The sequence below is a fragment of the Aotus nancymaae genome, unplaced genomic scaffold, assembly GCF_030222135.1.
Source record: "Aotus nancymaae isolate 86718 unplaced genomic scaffold, 86718_ANA_hifiasm-v0.15.2.pri h1tg000072l, whole genome shotgun sequence".
In the NCBI taxonomy this organism is placed as follows: Eukaryota; Metazoa; Chordata; class Mammalia; order Primates; family Aotidae; genus Aotus; species Aotus nancymaae.
In genome coordinates this window covers 12478939-12499230 of record NW_026988487.1, presented here as the reverse complement: position 1 = coordinate 12499230, position 20292 = coordinate 12478939, and the positions used below count along the sequence as shown (strand labels likewise).

Below are 20292 nucleotides of genomic sequence, written 5' to 3'. Positions count from 1 at the left end.
GATGCCTGTAATCGGAGGCTGAGGCAGGAGAATCGCTTGAATCCAGGAGGCGGAGGTTGCAGTGAGCTGAAATCGTGCCACTGCACTCCAGCCTGGACAACAAGAGTGAAACTCAATCTCAAAAAAAAAAAAAAAAAAGAAAAAAAAAAGAAAGAAAGGTTCTAAGGTGAGAATGGGCCAAGCTGCAAAGCTTGCTCAGGAAACCCAGGAAGGCTAGCTGCAGAATGCTGTTTTTGTGGCGGGAGCGGCTTAACCTAGGCCTTCTCCTAATTTAGGTTAATTCCCACTCAATCTTGAGATTTCAGCCCAAATGTCACTCCTGCAAGCCCTCCCGGAACTCAAAGCAGATGTCCCTTCGTTCCCGCCGAGGAATGGCCAGTTCCCAGGATCTACAGCCCTGTGTTTTTCAGACTCACCGAGTCTGGGCAAGGGAAGGACGGGATAAGAGCAATGCGGGTTGGGAAAGTTAAAGGGTCAGGAGTTCAAGACCAGTCTGACCAACATGGTGAAAAATAAAAAATAAAAATAAAATAAAAGAAAGTTAAAGGGATCCCGCAAACAGTCCCCGCCGGAATGCGAAGCGGATTCCGGAGTTCTCAGCCCTGAGCAATGCTTGGGGAGCGACATCAGGGCGCAGAGCGGCCGATCGCGGAGCGGAAGTTTATCCCTGGAGCCCTTCTAGGAAACCCGGAGGACTCAGCTCGTCAATGATCCCGGGGCTGAAGCCGACATCGATGGGTGCACGTTGCTGTTCCAGGGAGTCGGCTCGGCAGGCGGCGGCAATATGGAGCTTGGGCTAGGGCAAGAACCGGCGAAAAGCAAAGCCGGAAAAGGCAATGGGGCGTTGGTGAGCTGACCACCTGTTCCTCCAGCGGAGTGCGACGCGCGCTGATTGGCTGGAGTGCCGCCCGGGTACCGGAAGTGGCCGATGCCTGTCGCCAGTGACACCGGGACAACAGCTGTGGGCTCTGTGCGAGTGGCCCAGCAGCACGGAGATTGAGAGGAGTGAGCGAGCGCGGGGTGGTAGCGGCCTGCGGTGAGACCTCATTCCGTCGCGGCTGTTGGGGGAGGCGAGGGCTGGGCTCCCAACTCCCTAGAGAGCTGGGCGGAGACCCTACGTTTAGGCCCGTTCTGACCGGGGTTCGCTGTGTGACCTTGAACTTTATGCCTTCCCGTTCCCCCCACCCCCAGGCCTTCATTTCCACCTGCACACAGAGAGGGTAGAGGGTGACTGGACACCGCCAGGGACCGTCCCAGCTCTGGTTTGGTGCCTGTCAGCCGTGGAGATGGAAGAAGCAGGGCCACTCCCTTCTGTCCCGACGTGGGGACCCGTGGGAGCCGTGGTTTTCTCAGACATTCCACCCCCAAGTAAACCGCTAGGACAAACTGGTGGGCAGTGTCCAAAACTTAAGGCCTCAGTGGCAGATTGTGCCCTGTGCTGCCAGACCAGGATATTGGCTTATGAGGGGTGGTTGTGAAAAGGAGACAGGTTTGAGCTGCAAAGATAGAGCCTTGTTAATTGTGGGTACCAGGGGGAGAACAGAGGAAAGGAAGATAACAGTGCCATAAATTAAATTATCACCCAGATTGGGAGAAGGAACTTACTTTTACAAACAGTTATTGACATCAGCTATGTGTCAGACATTATCCTAGGCTCTTTAGACACAATGATTAATGAAATATCCAGGTAGCCATCAAGAGTATTGGAGAGGCTGGATTAGGTGACTCATGCCTGTAATCCCAGCACTTTGGGAGGCCTAGGCGGGAGGATTACTTGAGCCCAGGAGTTCAAGACCAGTCTGGGCAACATAGTGAGACACCTTCTGTACAAAAAATAAAGAAATTAGTTGAGTAGTTGGGTGTGGTGGCGCATGCTAGTAGTCCCAGCTACTTGGGAGGCTGTGGTGGGAGGATTTTCTTGAGCCTGGGAAGTTGAACTTGCAGTGAGCCTGGGCATTAGAGCCAAGACCCTGCCTCAGAAAAAAGGGAGGTGTTGCAGATTCATTATATATATAAGACAGTTACACAAATTCACTTAACATTTACCAGGTATCTGAAATATGCTAGGCACTGGGAGTACCAAGATAAATGGAACAGCATTCTTGCTTATGGTCTAGAGAAGAAAATAGGTATGAAAATTAATAATGCGGCCGGGTGCAGTGGCTCATGCCTGTAATCCCAGCACTTTGGGAGGCCCAGGTGGGCGGATCACGAGGATAAGAAATCGAGACCATCCTGACCAACGTGGTGAAACCCCATCTCTACTAAAAATACAAAAGTTAGCTGGGCATGGTGGGTGCACGCCTGTAGTTCTAGCTACTTGGGAGGCTGAGGCAGGAGAATTGCTTGAACCCAGGAGGCAGAGGTTGCAGTGAGCTGAGATTGCATGCGCCACTGTACTCCAGCATGGGTGACAGAGTGAGACTCTGTCTCAAAAAAAAAAGAAAATTAATAATGCAGTGAGGTAGCTGCTACAAGGTGAAGGAGTAGCTGCCTGCCTTGGAGGTCAGGGAAGAAAATGGAGGATTTGGCCAGGCCCAGTGGCTCATGCCTGTAATCCCAGCACTTTGGTAGACCAAGGCAGGTGGATCACCTGAGGTCAGGAGTTCGAGACCAGCCTGGCCAACATAGTGAAACCCTGTCTCTACTGAAAATACAAAAATTAGCTGGGCGTGGTAGTGCGTGCCTGTAATCCCAGCTACTTAGGAGGCTGAGGCAGGAGAATTGCTTGAACCTGGGAGGCAGAGGTTGCAGTGAGCCAAGATCGCACCACTGCACTCCAGACTGGGTGACAGAGTGAGTCTCCCTCTCAAAAAAAAAAAAAAAAAAAAAATGGAGGGGTCTGTCCATGCTTGAGCCGAGGCTTGGAGATGCTTGTGAAGTGCACAAAGTAGGTAGTAGATTTCCAGGAAGTGGGAATAACTTGTTCTCAAAGGCAAAGAAGTTTTAAAGAATAGAAAATGTTTCATCTGCAGGACACTGAGCATGACTGCAGCTTCCAACAGTTAATGGAGGGTGTGGGACAGTAGATGAGGAAGGGAAATGGGTTTCCTTGGAGGGATGTTATGAGCCATGGGAAGAAGTTTTTATTCTGTAGGCTTTGGGGTGCAATAAACAGGAAGTGTCATGATAACTATAGTACAATGAAAGAGAGAAAAGGGCCAATGAAATGCTGGCTCAGAGGACCAAGAGAGAACCTCTTTCCTGCAGATGTTAATGAAGACTTTGAGAAGGAATTTATCCTTGTACTAGATACAGAATATTTGGTAGGATCAGGTCTTTCAGAGGTTATGAAAAATCATTTGCATCAGTTAAAATGCTTTTGTCTGTAAGTAACAGAATCTAACTCAAGCTGGCTTTAAAATATGCAAGTATATAGGGTCTCATAATTGGAAGTCAAGAGGTATAGGCCGGGCATGGTGGCTCACATCTGTAATCCTAGCACTTTGGGAGGCTGAGGTGGGTGGATCACCTGGGGTCAGGAGGTCAGGACCAGCCTGGCCAACATGGTGAAACCCCATCTCTACTAAAAATGCAAAATTAGCTGGGCATGGTGGCAGATGCCTGTAATCCCAGCTACTGGGGAGGCAGAGGCGGGACAATCACCTGAGCTTGGGAGGTGGAGGTTGCAGTGAGCCGAGATTGCACCACTGCACTCCAGCCTGGGTGACAGAGCGAGACTCTGTCTCAAAAGAAAAAGAAAAAAAAGAGGTATAGTGGTTTCAGGACTGATTTAATCAGTGGCCCAGGTGGCATCTCCCTTGTTTTTCTTAGCTGTAGCTGCCCTCATCCACAAGCTGGTAGGGAGATGGCAGCAGCAGGTACAGGCAACAATATAGAGAATTATTTTCCTAAGGTTCTCTCAGGATGGCAGGAAACTATTCCCAGAAGCTCCCAGCAAACTTCCTCAAAATACTGACCCAGATGAAGGTGGATGTCCATTTCTGAACCAGGAATTCCTGCATCCTTACTGTTTCAGAACCAGTCCCTTGCAAGAAGTAGGGCATTTACTTGACTGGGTTAACTCAGTTGGAGTTTACTGCTGGAGCTCTTGGATGAGGTTAGATTTCTGGCAAAGAAAACAAAGCCACTGCAAATAGTTTTGCTCACATAACCCGTAAAATAATTTTGGAAGGTTTGTATCTCTTTATACATTTGCACATTGACATCTAAAACATTTCCATTTTTCATCATAAATTTTAATGAGTTTCAAAGGATATTACTTTTGAGGTATTAAAATTTTTGACATTTCAAAATAAAACCTCATCCCAGTTTCTCATAAACCTTCCCTTGGTTACCTTCCCTTGGAGCACAAAGAATGTGCTCATCACATCCTTCACCCTCTCTGAAACCTCCATCTGTTAGCATCTCACTCCTCCCTTTCCCCCTTCATTTGCATCCCTATGTCACTCAGTCATCTTAACTCCGTTCTGACTAACCTCCCTAGGCCTCACCTCCTCAGTCTTCCACCACACACCTCCCTGGATTCTCAGGCTGCCAGCACTGTCACTGAAAGAAGTCTGGAGAGCATAGTGATTGGCCCCTCTTCACTCTGATGCTCTCCAGCATGCTTCTTTCATCAGGAGGTGGTGAGGGTTCATGTCTGTAAATTGTTTTGCACATAGAGCTTATCATTACTCTCCCCATCAAAATGTCAGTGCTTCCCTGCTCATCTTCCCTCCTTCCATATTTATCCCAACCTTGTGCATTCTACATTGAAATTCAAATGTTTTTTCTGTTTCTTTTCTTACTCACCCTATACTTCCTGGCCTCTTGCTTGCCCACTTTCTGCCCAGAATGCTATAGTGCAGTAGTCTTCAAATGGAAATATAGGGAGTGGGTGCAGAGACACTTTCTATAACATCTATGGGCACATAGATTGTTGAATGGAAATCAACTTCTAGATCTTTGACTTTATTTTATATCCTTGCCTATGACTGATTTGCTTAAGAATGGGCCTATTGGCTGGGCATGGTGGCTCATACCTGTAATCCCAGCACTTTGGGAGGCTGAGGCAGGCAGATCACGAGGTCAGGGGTTCGACACCAGCCTGGCCAACATAGTGAAACCCCGTCTGTACTAAAAATACAAAAATTAGCTGGGCATGGTGGCGCGCACCTCTAGTCCCAGCTACTCGGGAAGCTGAGGCAGGAGAACGACTTGAACCTGGGAGATGAAGGTTGTGGTGAGCCAAGATCACGCCACTGCACTCCAGCCTGGGCAAAAAGAGCAAAACATCGTCTAAAAAAAAAAGACCGGGTGTGGTGGCTCACGCTTGTAATTCCAGTACTTTGGGAGGCTGAGGTGGGTGGATCACGAGGTCAGGAGTTCAAGACCAGCATGACCAAGATGGTAAAACCCCGTCTCTACTAATAATACAAAAAATTAGCCAGGCGTGGTGGTAGGCGCCTGTAATCCCATCTGCTCAGGAGGCTGAGGCAAAGAATTGCTTGAACTCGTGAGGCAGAGGTTGCAGTGAGCCAAGATCATGCCATTGCACTCCAGCCTGGGTGACAGAGTGAGACTCTTGTCTCAAAAAAAAAAAAAAAAGGGCCTGTAGCCTGTAGGTTTCTCTTTTCTCACATTTTTTTTACAATTGTTCTTTTCTTCCTTTATAAAAGAAAGACACCAGCTGGGCACAGTGGCCTATGCCTGTAATCCCAGCACTTTGGGAGGCTTAGGTGGATGGATCATTTGAGATCAGGAGTTTGAGACCAGCCTGGCCAACATGGTGAAACCGGGCCTCTACTAAAAATACAAAAATTAGCCAGGTGTGGTGGCAGGCGCCTGTAATCCCAGCTACTTGGGAGGCTAAGGCAGGAGAATTTCTTGAAACCAGGAGGTAGAGGTTGCAGTGAGCGGAGATTGCGCCACTACACTCCAGCCTGGGTCACAGAGTAAGACTCCATCTCAAAAAAAAAAAAAAAAAAATCAAGACACCACTCATCCATCTCCTTAATATTACTATGGTGCATCACTCTGGGGTGGAAAATCCCCTAGAATGCCACAGTCAATGTGTTGAAGAAGTGAGTTTTGTGGACCTTTTATAATACAAGTCCCAGTCTTTGCTTTCAACAAAATTTTACTTTATTTTTTGAGACAGGGTCTCTTATTCTGTTACCCAGGCTGGAGTGCAATGGTGCAATCACAGCTCAATGCAGCCTTGATCTCCCAGCCTTAGGTGATCCTCCCAACTCAGCCACCCAGGTAGCTTGGGACTATAGACATGTACCACCATACTTGGCTAATTTTTTGTAATTTTTGTAGAGACAGGTTTCGCCATGTTGGCCAGGCTGGTCTCAAACTTCTGGGCTTAAGTGATGTGCCCACCTTAGCCTCTCAGAGTGCTGGGATTATAGGTGTGCCCAGCCCTGACAAAATTTTTAAACAATGTAATCAGATTGTCAGTCAGCTGAAGATTATGTAGTAATTTTTTTACTATAAATCACAGTGTAATGTTTTGGCAGGTAAGTTCAAAAAATTGTGATATTGTTATCACAAGAAATTGCTATAAATGTAGATTTATGCTGTTTGGGCAAATTCAGGTCTGCCAAGTTGAGGATCCTATTCTGAGCTATAGAGACCCAATAGAGGTCTGTCTGTCATCCCCAAACCGAGGACCAATGGTCAACCTCTGTTCCTTCAGTAGCACCTCTATGTTATCTCTCTTCAGAAACATTTAATTTCAGATTTAGAAAAGTGAGGAAGTGAGAAACAGAAAGATAGAAAATTGTATTTGGGAATTTGAATTTAGGCTATGAGAGGTGGAGTGTTTCCATATGAGTCTGAGACCTAATGTATGGCTGTGCCTTTGGAAAAATCAGCGAAATGGAGATTGGCTTTGATTTGTATTTGAGAAGATACCCATAAAGCAATATTTAATAAATGACATTGATACTGTGTTACTGGCAGAGTGCAAAGTAAAAGAATGGTCAGAGGAGGTAAGATTTAGTTGGAGGGCCGGGCGAGGTGGCTCATACCTGTAATCCCAGCACTTTGGAAGGCCGGGGCAGTTGGATCACCTGAGGTCGGGAGTTTGAGACCAGCCTGACCAACATGGAGAAACCCCATCTCTACTAAAAATACAAAAAAAAAATAAAATAAAATTAGCCAGGACTAGTGGCGCATGCCTGTAACCCCAGCTACTTGGGAGGCTGAGGCAGGAGAATCGCTTGAACCCAGGAGGCAGAGGTTGTGGTGAGCTGAGATTGTGTCATTGCACTCCAGCCTGGGCAACAGAGCGAAACTCTGTCTCAGAAAAAAAAAAAAAAGATTTAGCTGGGGAAGACTTCTGTGTGTTTTTTTGAGATGGAATCTTGCTCTGTCGCCAAGGCTGGAGTGCAGTGGAGCAATCTTGGTTCACTGCAACCTCTGCCTCCAGGGCTCAAGCGATTCTCCTGCCTCAGCCTCCCGAGTAGCTGGGACTACAGGCACGTACCACCATGCCCAGCTAATTTCTTTTTGTATTTTTAGTAGAGATGGGGTTTCCATGTTGGCCAGGCTGGTATTGATCTCCCAACTTCAGGTGATCTGCCTGCCTTGGCCTCCCAAAGTGCTGGGATTATAGCCATTAGCCATGGCACCCAGCCAGGGGAGACTTTCTGAATTTGAGTTTTAAAATAGGTTCCGGTTACTTGACTGGGGATAGAGACATACCTAACTTCTGTTGTATCTTGTTTTACTATGAAAAAGTGATTTCTACTATAACTGAATATCTGAGACTGGGTAAAAAAAAGAAAAAAGAAAAAGTGATTTCCAGCCAGGCGTGGTGGCTCACGCTTGTAATCCCAGCACTTTGAGAGGCTGAGGTGCGCAGATCACCTGAGGTCGGGAATTTGAGACCATCCTGACCAACATGGAGAAACCCCATCTCTGCTAAAATACAAAATTAGCTGGATGTAGTGGTGCATGCTACTTGGGAGGCTGTAATCCTAGCTACTCTGGAGGCTGAGGCAGGAGAATAGCTTGAACCTGGGAGGTGGAGGTTGCAGTGAGCCAAGATTGTGCCTTTGCACTCCAGCCTGGGCAACAAGAGCAAAACTCCATCTCAAAAAAAAAAACTGATTTCCATTTGTTGTGGTACACATGTCGGTTCTATGAATGCTGATTTTGTAAAGAACTAGATGATGGAAAAGAAGCAACTATAGGAGGCATGAAGATGAAAAGGGAAGGCCAGAGAAGGAGTTGGAAGCAACTGGAGACTGAAATGCCAGCTTCTAGAACTTGCTCTTGGGTAGGGATTAGAGAGAAATTTATTTAAGACAGTACTTCCCAACTCAGATGGCACCATAGAGGAAGAAGATAGCTAAATTCTCTACAATAGCTTCTTACAGTTGTATAGATATACATTACCTGTAATTTTCAAAGATTTCAACAGAAAGAAGTACAGTTTTTAGATGGCCTCTCTTACTTCATGGGAAAATTAGAGAAGATGCTTGGGGAAAGTTGAAGAAAGTTCCATCTCATTTTCAGGTGTAGCACAAAGAGCTTCGGAAACTTCAGGATTCCAGTAGATCAGGTTCCTTTCAGGTGTCTGGGGAGGGGACATTACCAGGGCTGCTCTGATGAATGACTAGAGATGCCTGGGTCTGATGGTATTAGTAACCTAGTAACCAACATCCTGTGGATAATGGGAGGCTGGGCAGAGAAAAGGGCAGTCCAAAGTCACCCACCAAATCTCCACCTTTCCCCTTCCCTTACCACACGACTCCAGCGTCCACTGCTGCTCAGGGTCTTTGTTTGTTTAGTAATCTCATCTTTTCTTCGCTCTTAACCCATCTCTCTGCTGGAACTACTCAATTCCTTCTAATGTAAACATGTTCCTATCTCTTCCATCAGAGAAAAGCCTTGATCTATAGCACTGTCTGTCTTGGTCTTCTCCTTTCATCCACTTTTTTTTTTTTTTTTTTTTGAAGCAGCAAATGCATTACTCAGTCCACTACCACCTGGCTTCTGCTTCTGTCATTCCACTGAATCTGTGCTTACAGTTCATATGTGACTGTCTATTGTCCCAGTAGACATTTTCCAATTATTATCCTACTGAATCTCTCAACTGATTTGACTTTTTTTTTTCTTTCTTTTTTTTTTTTTTGAGACAGTCTCACTCTGTTGCCCAGGCTGGAGTACAGTGGCTCAGTCATAGCTTACTGCATCCTCTACCTTCCAGGCTCAAGTGATCTTCCCACCTCAGCTTCCCAAGTAGCTGGGACTATAGGCACATGCCACTATGCCTAGCTAATTTTTAAATTTTTAATTTGTAGAGATGGGGTCTTGCTATGTTTCCCAGGCTGGTTTCAAACTCATGGCCTCAAGTGATCCTCCCACCTACTCCTCCCAAAGTGCTGGCATTAAGGGCATGAACCACCATGCCTAGCCTTCATTTGATATTTTTAAATTCCCTCTGCTATTGCCTAAGTGACTTCTGTGATACAGTGTTCCAGTTTTTCAGCTCCACTACCATTCTTTATCTTCTTGGCTAATTCTCTTTCTGTACTCACCCCTTTATTAACAGGGTCTGAACAGGAAACAACTCAATTCAAATTACAATTTGAGGAGGGTTTATTTGCAAAGAGGTTAATTAGAAATGACCTAGGTGTGAGCAGGGTATTGAAGAACCCTGGGCTGGCAATAATAGAGTAGTCACTAGCCCTGAGCCTGAAGTGACAGGAGGGAGCAGAGGTTACTGGAACCCAGACAATTAGACTATTGAGTAGGATAGACTTGAGAGGAGTAGGGACCTCAGGTGAGGGATAACACCAGCCCAAGGTGACGTCACCGGTAGGAACCGGAAGAATAAATACCCTGACCCCTTTCTCCCACCCTGCCCTTTCCTCCCTGCTTCCAGACCCCTGCTGGGGCTCCTCATTGATGGAACACAGCTGGATGCCAGAGGGCCTGTTGATGTGTTCCATACAGGTTAGGCTTCTGGGGCAAAGAGGACAGGGAGAAAGGTGTAAAGAAGATCTAGAGGAGAAAATGGAAGATAACTGGAGTACTTGTGACTGTTAGCTTTGACTCCTAGGTTTCTGCTTGCAGTCTCTGATAGCTCTCACACTATACTCATGCTGAGTACTCTCAAGTCTGTATCTCTAGTCCTGACTAAGCTTTAGACCAACATATTTTGACTGATTCTTTGACACCTCTCTATGGATATCTTGAAACTCATTTTGTCCAAAACAGAGCTCATTCATCATCTTTATTGCTCTACTAACTTCTCCTCCAGTATTCTCAATATCGTAGCACCACCATCCATCTAATTACTATCTCTCAAATTGAGTGAGATCTGGGCACCATCTTTGACTCCTCCCTCCTTACACATATATCTAGTCACACAGGAAGTCTTGCAGAATTTGACCTCTTCAGTATTTTTCCAGTCTATCTCTTCTTCCCCACTGCTACTAGTGCTCTAGTTAGATCACATCACCTTTTGCCTTGATGACTGTATCAGCCTCCCAACTGATCTTCCTGTGTTCAGGCCTGCTGCTTTCTACTTCAGCCACTAAACGGTCATGAATGTGCATCTGCATGTAATACTAATCTGTGCAGGGACCGTGTCACTCCTTGGTTTAAAAACCATCCCATAGTCTGCATTGTCTAAGGGATGAAGTTATATATATGCTCATGTCCCCTTGAGAATTGCCTTCCACAAGTGAACACTTTTACTGATGGGAGGATTGTATTCCTCAGATTTACTGTAATGTACAAATACGCTGCCCTCAGCAAAAGGCCACTTTAATATTAGTTCCAGGTTGCTTACCATCTGAACAAAGGTCAGGCTTATTCTCCTGGCATTTGGACCCCTTGTCTGTGGTGGATATAGCTAAATCCCTAGGGCAATTATATTAGGAATAGGTTTAGCCTTGTAAAATAACAACAACAACAAAAACCCCAATGGCTTAAGCAAGGCAAAAGCTTATTTCTCTTTTAGATAAATGAAGCCCAGCAGCTGGCATTCCAGGAAAGGTATGGCAGTGCCACGGAGTCATCAGGGACCCAGGTTACTTCCAGCTCTGATCCTCAGTCCTAGGGTATGCCATTATACTCATGGTTCAGGATGGTGTCTAGCTATCACATCATGCTCTGGGAACAGCATGGAAGACAGGATGGAAGAAATGTATCCCCTCATCCTTTAGGAGATTTCCTAGTAGTCTCACGTGCTTTCATTTGCATTTCAGTGTCTCGTTGGCTAGAATATGATCATATGGCCAATCCCAACTGCAAAAATTAAAAAGCTGGGGAATGTATTTTTTTTAAACTAGGCTAATTGCCACACTACATAAATTTATTATTCTGTTAAAAGGCAATGGAGAAAAATAGATCTTGGGGTAGACAACTAAAATTTTTGCCACAACTAAAAATCTTCATAAAGATTTTAAAAAGGTACTCTCTTTTTTTCTCTCTCTCTCCTAAGAAACAAGGTCTCTTGCCCTATTGCCCAGGCTGGAGTGCAGTGGCACAATCCTGGCTCACTGCAGCCTTGACCTCCTGGGCTCAAGTGACCCTCCTACCTCAGTCTCCCCAGTAGCTGTACAGCCTGGGTAACATAGTTGGTTCTTCTGTGCTAGTTATATCTAAGACACATTACCCTTTTGAATGGGTAAGCCCTGTAAGTCTCATCTCCTGCTCTATAGAGCTGATAAGTACCAGAGAACAGAACTAAGAATAGTTCTCTTGTTACTCATTTTGCAGTTACTTCCCCTATACACCCAAAAGTTATTTCTATTAACTTGTCTTTTTTTTTCTGAGACAGTTCTTACTCTGTCATCCAGGCTGGAGTGTAGTGGCGGAATTTCGACTCACTGCAACCTCCCCCTTCCTGGTTCAGGCGATTGTCCTGTCTCAGCCCCCTGCATGAAGCTGGAACTACAAGTATATGCCATCAGGCACAGCTAATTTTTGTATTTTTAGTAGACAGGGTTTCACCATGTTGCCCAGATTGGTCTCGAACTCCTGAGCTCAAGTGATCTGTCCACCTCAGCCTCCCAAAGTGCTAGGATTCCAGGCATGAACCACCATGTCTGGCCTTGCCTTGTCATTTTTGTCCCTTCTTTCAACATTTATCATATACCTATCTATTAATATGGGGCCGCCATTTTCTCTAGATGTTTTCTTTATTACCTTCAGGTTCTAACCCAACTCACCATTAATAGTATGGATCTTTTTTTTCTCTGTTTTTTTTTTTTTTTTTTTTTTTCCGGGTATGTCTTAGTAGTGTGAAAACGAGAATAGTATGGATCTTTTTATCAGCATCTCTTTACTATCCATTTCTTACTTTTCTCTTTAAATCTTTTCTCACTCCTTTTAGTCAGCACCCACTGTTTAGCATGTCCACCATAATCTTAAATCTTTATTTTCTCTTTGGCAGCATTCTGTCATTTTGCCAGACACCAAGACTATTTTTGTTTTGTTTTGTTTTTTGTTTGTTTTTGTTTTGAGACAGGGTCTCGCTTTGTCACCCAGGCTGGAGTTCAGTGGTGCATTTCAGCTCACTGCAGCCTTGACCTCCCCAGGCTCAAGCAATCCTCCTGCCTCAGCCACCCCGCTCCCCTGACCAAGACTGTTTTTGAGTGCTATGAGAACTGCATCAAAGCTCCGTTCTCCTCTAGTGTTAGCTTCATTTAAATATTATACGGTCCCTTCACATACTTACTCTCATTTCAGATTGTGATATGGGGACTGAGAACAAGGAGGTGATTCCCAAGGAAGAAATTTCTGAAGAATCTGAGCCACATGGGTTAATATTAGAAAAATTTCCAAGAGTGGTTTACCAAGGTCATGAGTTTGGAGCAGGATGTGAAGAAGACATATTGGAGAGACATTCAAGAGAGTCCATGGAAGAGATTATGGAGCAGATGTCTCCTCAGGAGAGTGACTTTACATCAGGGTTGATGATCTTTAAAAAATCACCCTCAAGTGAGAAAGACCGGGAGAATAATGAGGGTAAAAGAGGCTACAGTGCCAGCCCAAATCTGGTTACACATCAGGGAGATACTATAACAGAGGGAGTGAGTGCATTTGCTACCGCTGGCCAAAACTTCATAGAGATTTTAGAACCTAACAAAACACAGAGAAGTTCTGTGGGAGAAAAGCCTCATACATGTAAAGAATGTGGGAAAGCCTTTAACCAGAACTCACATCTCATCCAGCATATGAGAGTTCATAGTGGAGAAAAACCTTTTGAATGCAAAGAATGTGGAAAGACATTTGGAACCAATTCAAGCCTTCGACGGCACCTGAGAATTCATGCTGGAGAAAAACCCTTTGCTTGTAATGAATGTGGAAAGGCATTTATTCAGAGTTCACATCTTATCCACCATCATAGAATTCATACTGGAGAGAGGCCCTATAAATGTGAAGAATGTGGTAAAGCCTTCAGTCAAAATTCAGCCCTTATTCTACACCAGAGAATCCATACTGGAGAGAAACCATATGAATGTAATGAATGTGGGAAGACCTTTAGGGTTAGTTCACAGCTTATTCAGCATCAGAGAATTCATACCGAAGAAAGATACCATGAATGCAATGAGTGTGGCAAAGCCTTCAAGCATAGCTCAGGCCTTATTAGACACCAGAAAATTCATACTGGAGAAAAACCATATCTGTGTAATGAATGTGGGAAAGGCTTTGGTCAGAGTTCTGAGCTTATCCGGCATCAGAGAATTCATACAGGGGACAAACCCTATGAATGTAATGAATGTGGGAAAACTTTTGGCCAGAATTCAGAGATTGTTAGACATGTTAGAATTCATACTGGTGAGAAGCCCTATGTATGTAAGGAATGTGGGAAGGCCTTCAGGGGGAACTCAGAACTTCTTAGACATGAGAGAATTCACACTGGAGAGAAGCCCTATGAATGCTTTGAGTGTGGAAAGGCTTTCAGGCGGACCTCTCACCTTATTGTCCACCAGAGAATTCATACTGGAGAGAAACCCCATCAATGTAATGAATGTGCAAGAACTTTTTGGGATAATTCTGAGCTGCTTCTCCACCAGAAAATTCATATTGGAGAGAAACCTTATGAATGTAGTGACTGTGAGAAAACATTTAGCCAGCATTCCCAACTTATCATACATCAGAGAATTCACACTGGAGAGAAACCTTATGAGTGCCAAGAATGTCAGAAAACTTTTAGTCGGAGCTCTCACCTCCTCCGACATCAAAGCGTTCATTGTATGAAGTAATCTGCAAAATAGGAAAGCTTTTAGTGGAAAAGCTAAAGTCCAACTTACTCATTTGTTCATAATATGCACCCCACACATTCAAATCAAATGAATGGATAGAACCTCCTCTGTCCTTTCACTGATTATTTAAACGGTTGAAGAAGATGAGGCACCTTTTTTTTTTTTGAGACTTGGAATCAGGCCGGGTGCGGTGGCTCATGCCTGTAATCCCAGCACTTTGGGAGGCCGAGGCGGGTGGATCACGAGGTCAAGAGATCGAGACCATCCTAGTCAACATGGTGAAACCCCGTCTCTACTAAAAATACAAAAATTAGCTGGGCATGGTGGCGCATGCCTGTAATCCCAGCTACTCAGGAGGCTGAGGCAGGAGAATTGCCTGAACCCAGGAGGTGGAGGTTGCAGTGAGCCGAGATTGCGCCATTGCTCTCCAGCCTGGGTAACAAGAGCTTAACTCCGTCTCAAAAAAAAAAAAAAAAAGACTTGGGGTCTTGCTCTGTTGCCCAGGCTGGAATGCAGTGGCGCAGTCATAACTCACTGCTTCCTTGAACTCCTGGGCTCAGGCAGTCCTCCTGCCTCAGCCTTCCAAGTAGCTAGGACTGCAGGCACTACTGAGGCACTTTTATGAATTAGTCATTCAGAAGTTTCAATGTACTGAGTTAAATGATAAAAGCTATTTCAGGCTTTAATTTCTCCTCTGTCCTTCCCTTCCCTTCCTTTCTCCTCCCCCAGAGGATCACATAACATTAAGGTTCAGTACCAGCCATCCTAAATTACTCTTCAGCAAAATTGTGAGAACAGGATTCTACGAACTCCTAAGAATGACAGAGTTGACTCATTGAATGTTACTCCCTGAAATATTAGAAAGTCATAACTTAGAAGACACACCTCATTCTCCTCTCTACTGTTTAGCATTGGAATAATTTAGTAAGCTTTTATTAGCTTCAAAATCTTTCAGCTGTGCTGTCAAGTTAGAATATGGTAGCATTAATGAAGAGAAGCAGGAAGTTTGGGTCATTTCACATTTGTTAGGCTTCCTTATTCATCTGAAGAGGCTGCCACGATGGAGGAACTGACAGGCAATTTACAACAGGATTGTAAGTGAAGGCCTTAGCATCCAGAGGGGCCGATTAGGCAACACCAGGGGATAAACAATTGAAGTCAGACTACTCAGCATGGGCAGAAGCAGCTCTTCAGGAGCTGTCCAAAATTCAGGGGTGCTCAGACTGACTGCTCCCAAGAATTCTGCTGCATTCATTGTTGGCCCCAGCCCCTACTGCTGCTGACAGATACTGTGACAGGAAGTAGCAGAGAGGACTGTGGCTTCACCTCCACCAGACACCTGGCTACAGTGATGACCCAGTTCACCTGATAAACCAGGGTCTGGCCTTGCCAAAGCACTTAAGTTCTCATGACCTGGACCCCACTGGAGGCACTGGCTAAGTAAGGATGTGGTAGCCTTTTCTTGGTTTTGCCCTTTGGCCTTGAAATTCTTTTTTCTTAAATAACTTTTAAAAAATAGTGCTAAGGTCTTGCTGTGTTGCCCAGGCTGGTCTTGAACTCCTGGGCTCCAGCAATCTTTTTGCTTGGCTTCTCAAAGTATTGGGATTGCAGGTGTGAGCTACCGTGCCTGGTCTTAAAATTCCTCCTTCACTATCTCTGCTTGTTTTTCGTGTTCTCCTATATCTTATTTCTTTTTTAAGGAAAACACAGCTTCCATTTTTCATGTGTCTATGTTTCTGAGGCAGTGGTGTTAGCGGGAATTGTACTAATAATGGGGATCCCACAGGCCTGGGATCTGGTCTTAGTGCTAGACCTTGAATAAGGCACTTCACCTGCTTGTCTCCAATTTTCTCATCTGTAAAATGGAGGAGTTGAACTAAATGATCCCTGAAGTTTCAACCAGCCCAGTAATTCCTTAAATCTTTAAAAATTTAACTTTATATCTCTTTATTGTTCTTTGATCTTGTCTTTGTTACACTAATATTAGTCACTAATAATAACTTATTGAGTGTTTATACATGACAGGCACAGTGCCAGTTTACATTTTAATTTTCATATTTCTATGATGTGGGTACTCATTTTTAAAAAGCTTTATAAAAGTATAATTTACATACCATAAAATTCAGCTGTTTTAAGTGTTCAGTTGAATGATTTTTCATTTACATAGTTAAATGACCATCAATGATGTGGGTATTCTTACCCCAATTTAAAAGATAAGGAGGGGCAGAAGGGGTGATGTTAAGTGATTTACCCATGATTACACAGCTATTAAGTGCTAGAGCCAAGACTCCAAACCTGTTTGATGATCTTAACCACTGTGCTGTGCTGCAGATAGGCAGATTCATCACTGCCTTATTTGAAATCCTTTGCACATTTTCTGTTACTAATTTCTACATAGATTTGAATATAGTGAATTTAAATAATGTCCTTGGTAACAGAACTGACCACAGCCAAAAAAAAAAAAAAATCCACCAAATGGTTTATACTGTACTCCAACATAGGTGTCTCCCAGGCTTATATCCTTGGCTTGAGAAAAGGGTTGTACAAATAGATGATTGCACAGTTTCCACATCCTTACAGATACCTCTGCCTCTAACAGTCACTCCTAGTAGGGGAAGTTCTTTGATTTACTTCTTCCCTTAGGATGATTACAAGTGAAGTGTGCTCTCTCATTCCTTTTTTCATTGCTGGAGCACAAACTGAATTGTGCCCAGGCTATATCTTTCTCACATGAAACCTGGATCTCACCTGTTCCTTCCATGCCTGATTCCTGTGTTTGCATTTTTTTTTTCTCTCCCTGTCCCCTGGGCTGGAGTGCGATGGCACAATCTTGGCTCACTGCAACCTCCACCTCCCAGGTTCTAGCAGTTCTCCTGCCTCAGCCTCCTGAGTAGGTGGGATTACAGGCGCATGCCACCATGCCTGGCTAATTTTTGTATTTTTAGGAGAGATGGGGTTTCACCATGTTGGTCAGGCAGGTCTAAACTCCTGACTTCAGGTGATCCACCCGGCTTGGACTTCCAAAGTGCTGTGATTACAGGCATGGGCCACCGCACCAGGCTGTGCTTGCATATTTTATTTCCATATTAACCTCTTGTCAGCCCTGATAGAGAATGTGGTGCCCCTTCAAGCTTCTCCTAAAAAAATCTATTCACACAAACACCCCTGAGCAATATGGACTTCACTGAAGATACTGTGTAAGAAGCGGAGAAGAGTTCACACTGTGCATTCTATTAGACACTGTTCTCGGAAGTACCTTATTGGCCAAACCACCAATGAAGTTTTTTCTCTTTGTCCTCCCCTCTCAAGGCTCAGCCACCTCACCTCCTTTTTTGCCTACCAGATATCCAATCCATCCTCTCACCTCCCCTGGGCCTAGCTCAATTACTTTCTTAAACCCATCGCTGCTCAGCAAAATGTCCTCTAGTTAACCATTCATTTAAACATTAGGAGGCAATTTAGTGACCTGTTGCAACGGAGCAGGTTCTTAAGGGGGCGGTCTCGCATCTCATTTCCAGAAAAATCTACCATATATAGATGTACCCCTGCCCCAGAGATTTCTGGTGAATGAAATTACCTGCATCTTGTTATGTACACTATATGCAAATCCTGTAACCTCAATTCCCTGTCTTAACACATCTTACCCAGAGATCTCAGGAAGATTTCTCTTTTCCTTCTGTTTGCCTCCCTCCCTCTTCAACTTACTTGGGAGTCAGCATCTGACCATAATTGTGACTGGTGATGATTTGTGCAAACACAATACTATCAAGGAAAATACATGAATTGTCTTAATTTTAGACCTTTTTTTAAAAAAAGAAAAACCGCACAGGCCTCAAATCTTAAAGTTCTACCTAAATACCCAGAAATACCCTTCAGAATTTTTGAAGCTATGCCCGTGTACATTTTCTTCCTTCCCGAATTTTAATGGTATACTAACACCTTAGGTAAATAAAATATTTCTTTACAATGTTACTGATACAATGCCTTTGTAATGTTTGTTATTCCAAGTTGCATTATGTTTCATTATGGTTTTTAATAGGACTTTACCAGTTTTGTCCCCACTTTGTAAGTTTCATCTTGCCTAAGTACCCCAACATGCCTTGTTAGCTTCTGGTTTTGCATACAATGTACATTATGTGTCCTTGATCATCTGCTTTGCTTGGTGAGATCCTTCATCTTAAATAACAGGACAAGCGTTACCTACTGTGTATGTGTTGGTATATACGTTTTTCTTCATTATTAACAACTTAATGTAAGATATATCCAGACCATTTGTATGGCCTTTAAAAAAAAATCACCTTATTACTGAAATGTCAGGGTGGCAATGGGTGCTGCTGATTGTTTACCATTCAATTTTTACAAGTGTTCTGATTCCTGGCGGATGCCAGGTTCTTAATGCTGTTATGTCAATAATCTCCTTTGAGAACCAGTAAACCTCTGCCCGGCAGTTTCAGAGAATTCATGGATCTTCTGAAACCCATCCTCTGACCCTTGTTCCCGAAATTAAACCTTTACCTTAAAAAAAAAAAAAAAAGGCCGGGCGCGGTAGCTCACGCCTGTAATCCCAGCACTTTGAGAGGCCAAGATGGGCGGATCACGAGGACAGGAGTTCAAGACCATCCTGGCCAACATAGTGAAACCCCATTTCAAAATAAAAATTAAAAAGAAAAAAAAAAAGACAAGTCACTTCCGCAGTAACTTCCTCTTCACTGCACCCCTCAGCTTTTGGAATGAAGATATGTCAAAAAGACTTGCCTGGGTGAACCCCTGGAAATGGAGGTCGGCTGGACCCCAGTAAAAGCCCAGTGGGAAGGGACGGAGACGATAATGGCGATCACATGAGAAAAGGAGCAGCCTTAGCAGGGCAGGTGGACACGGTCGTCAACCACTTGCTGGCCGCCTGGGACGTAAAGCACCTGTACTGGGCGCGGCACTCTCGGACACTCGCGGCGCCTCAACAGCCCAACGGCGTCAGCGCTGCGGAGCAGGAGAGGGCTTGGTGTCTCAAACGCAGGGCGGCCATGCAGCCTGGCGCCCACCTCTCCCTCTCCCCGAAGCGCTGAGCCAGCACGAATGCACAGAAGGGAAGGAGGAAGGTGGCTTGAGGGCAGTGGCCGACCGCACGGTAAAAGCCCATTTCAGGAGCCCCGGGACCCGAGCTCGAGCCCCTTCCCAAGCCCCCGGGCGTCTTTCCCACGCCCTGGTCTCCCAGCCCTGGGAATCGACAGTCACTCCACTCTCCAACAGTACCGCGGACGAGAACACCAGTTGTTTTTAACAATTGATAATACGCTTTACAGGCAGGTGTCTTGTGCTGGACCCAATTCTGTTGGTACTCGTCGTCTCCAAAAAGTCCCCCAAATGCGCTCGTCGGCCAGCCTGTCTGGTATCCGAGAGGTAGGAGCCTCAGCGGTGCAGGCTGAAGCGTGTTTGTCGCGGGGCTAGGAGGACCGCTCGTTAGCTCAGGACCTCGGCGGCCGGAGGCGGGGCTCGAGGGCTGAGTGGCGGGAACCAATGGGATCGGAAGCTGAGAGCTGAGGGACCCCCGGGCAGTCTCACGGCCGCGTGCGCGGGCTGTGGGGCGTCCGCTAAGGCTCCCACGTGCGTGTGCCGGTGGGGTCGGGGTGGCAGTTGGGGGCAAATCAGTGGGCCTGTGCTTTTGTCTCTCCGCCTTCTGGTATTTGCAGTTTGTGAGAGCATTTCACATCCCACGGATATTTACAGAGTCCCTCCCGCGGCCCAGGCTTTTCTGGGCATCAAGTCAGACCTAATATAACTATTTAATATCTAATTATTACAATTAAACTTATTCGCAGTCGGAAAGTATAGACTCAAAACACGAAAGGCGGCGTTGGCTTTAGTAAGAAGTCACTGAAGTCACTAAGACTGTTGGAGGGGCTAAGAAGATAGGTATGGAAGTTATGAGTGTCAGAGACAGTGGAGTTGATCATTTGAGGCCTTTTGCTAAGAGGGACGGTGGTTATGCGCTGAGAGTGGGCAGAGGTCTGGGAGGCTTTCTGGGCAGTTTATCCAGAGAATCATCAAGAAAGGAGCAAATCCGGGCTAGGCACGTGGCTCACGCCTGTAATCCCAGCACTCTGGGAGGCTGAGG

General features: G+C 45.2%; 1 protein-coding gene across 1 annotated transcript; it reads left to right on the top strand.

Annotated features, from left to right (window-relative positions):
* Window positions 1–917: 917 nt before the first annotated feature.
* ZFP3 (ZFP3 zinc finger protein) lies at window positions 918–18390 on the top strand. Its single transcript, XM_012460542.3, has 2 exons — window positions 918–1036; window positions 12661–18390. Exon 2 carries the CDS (start codon window positions 12669–12671, stop codon window positions 14178–14180), a length of 1512 nt encoding a protein of 503 aa, XP_012315965.1. The 5' UTR covers window positions 918–1036; window positions 12661–12668; the 3' UTR covers window positions 14181–18390.
* Window positions 18391–20292: the final 1902 nt, after the last annotated feature.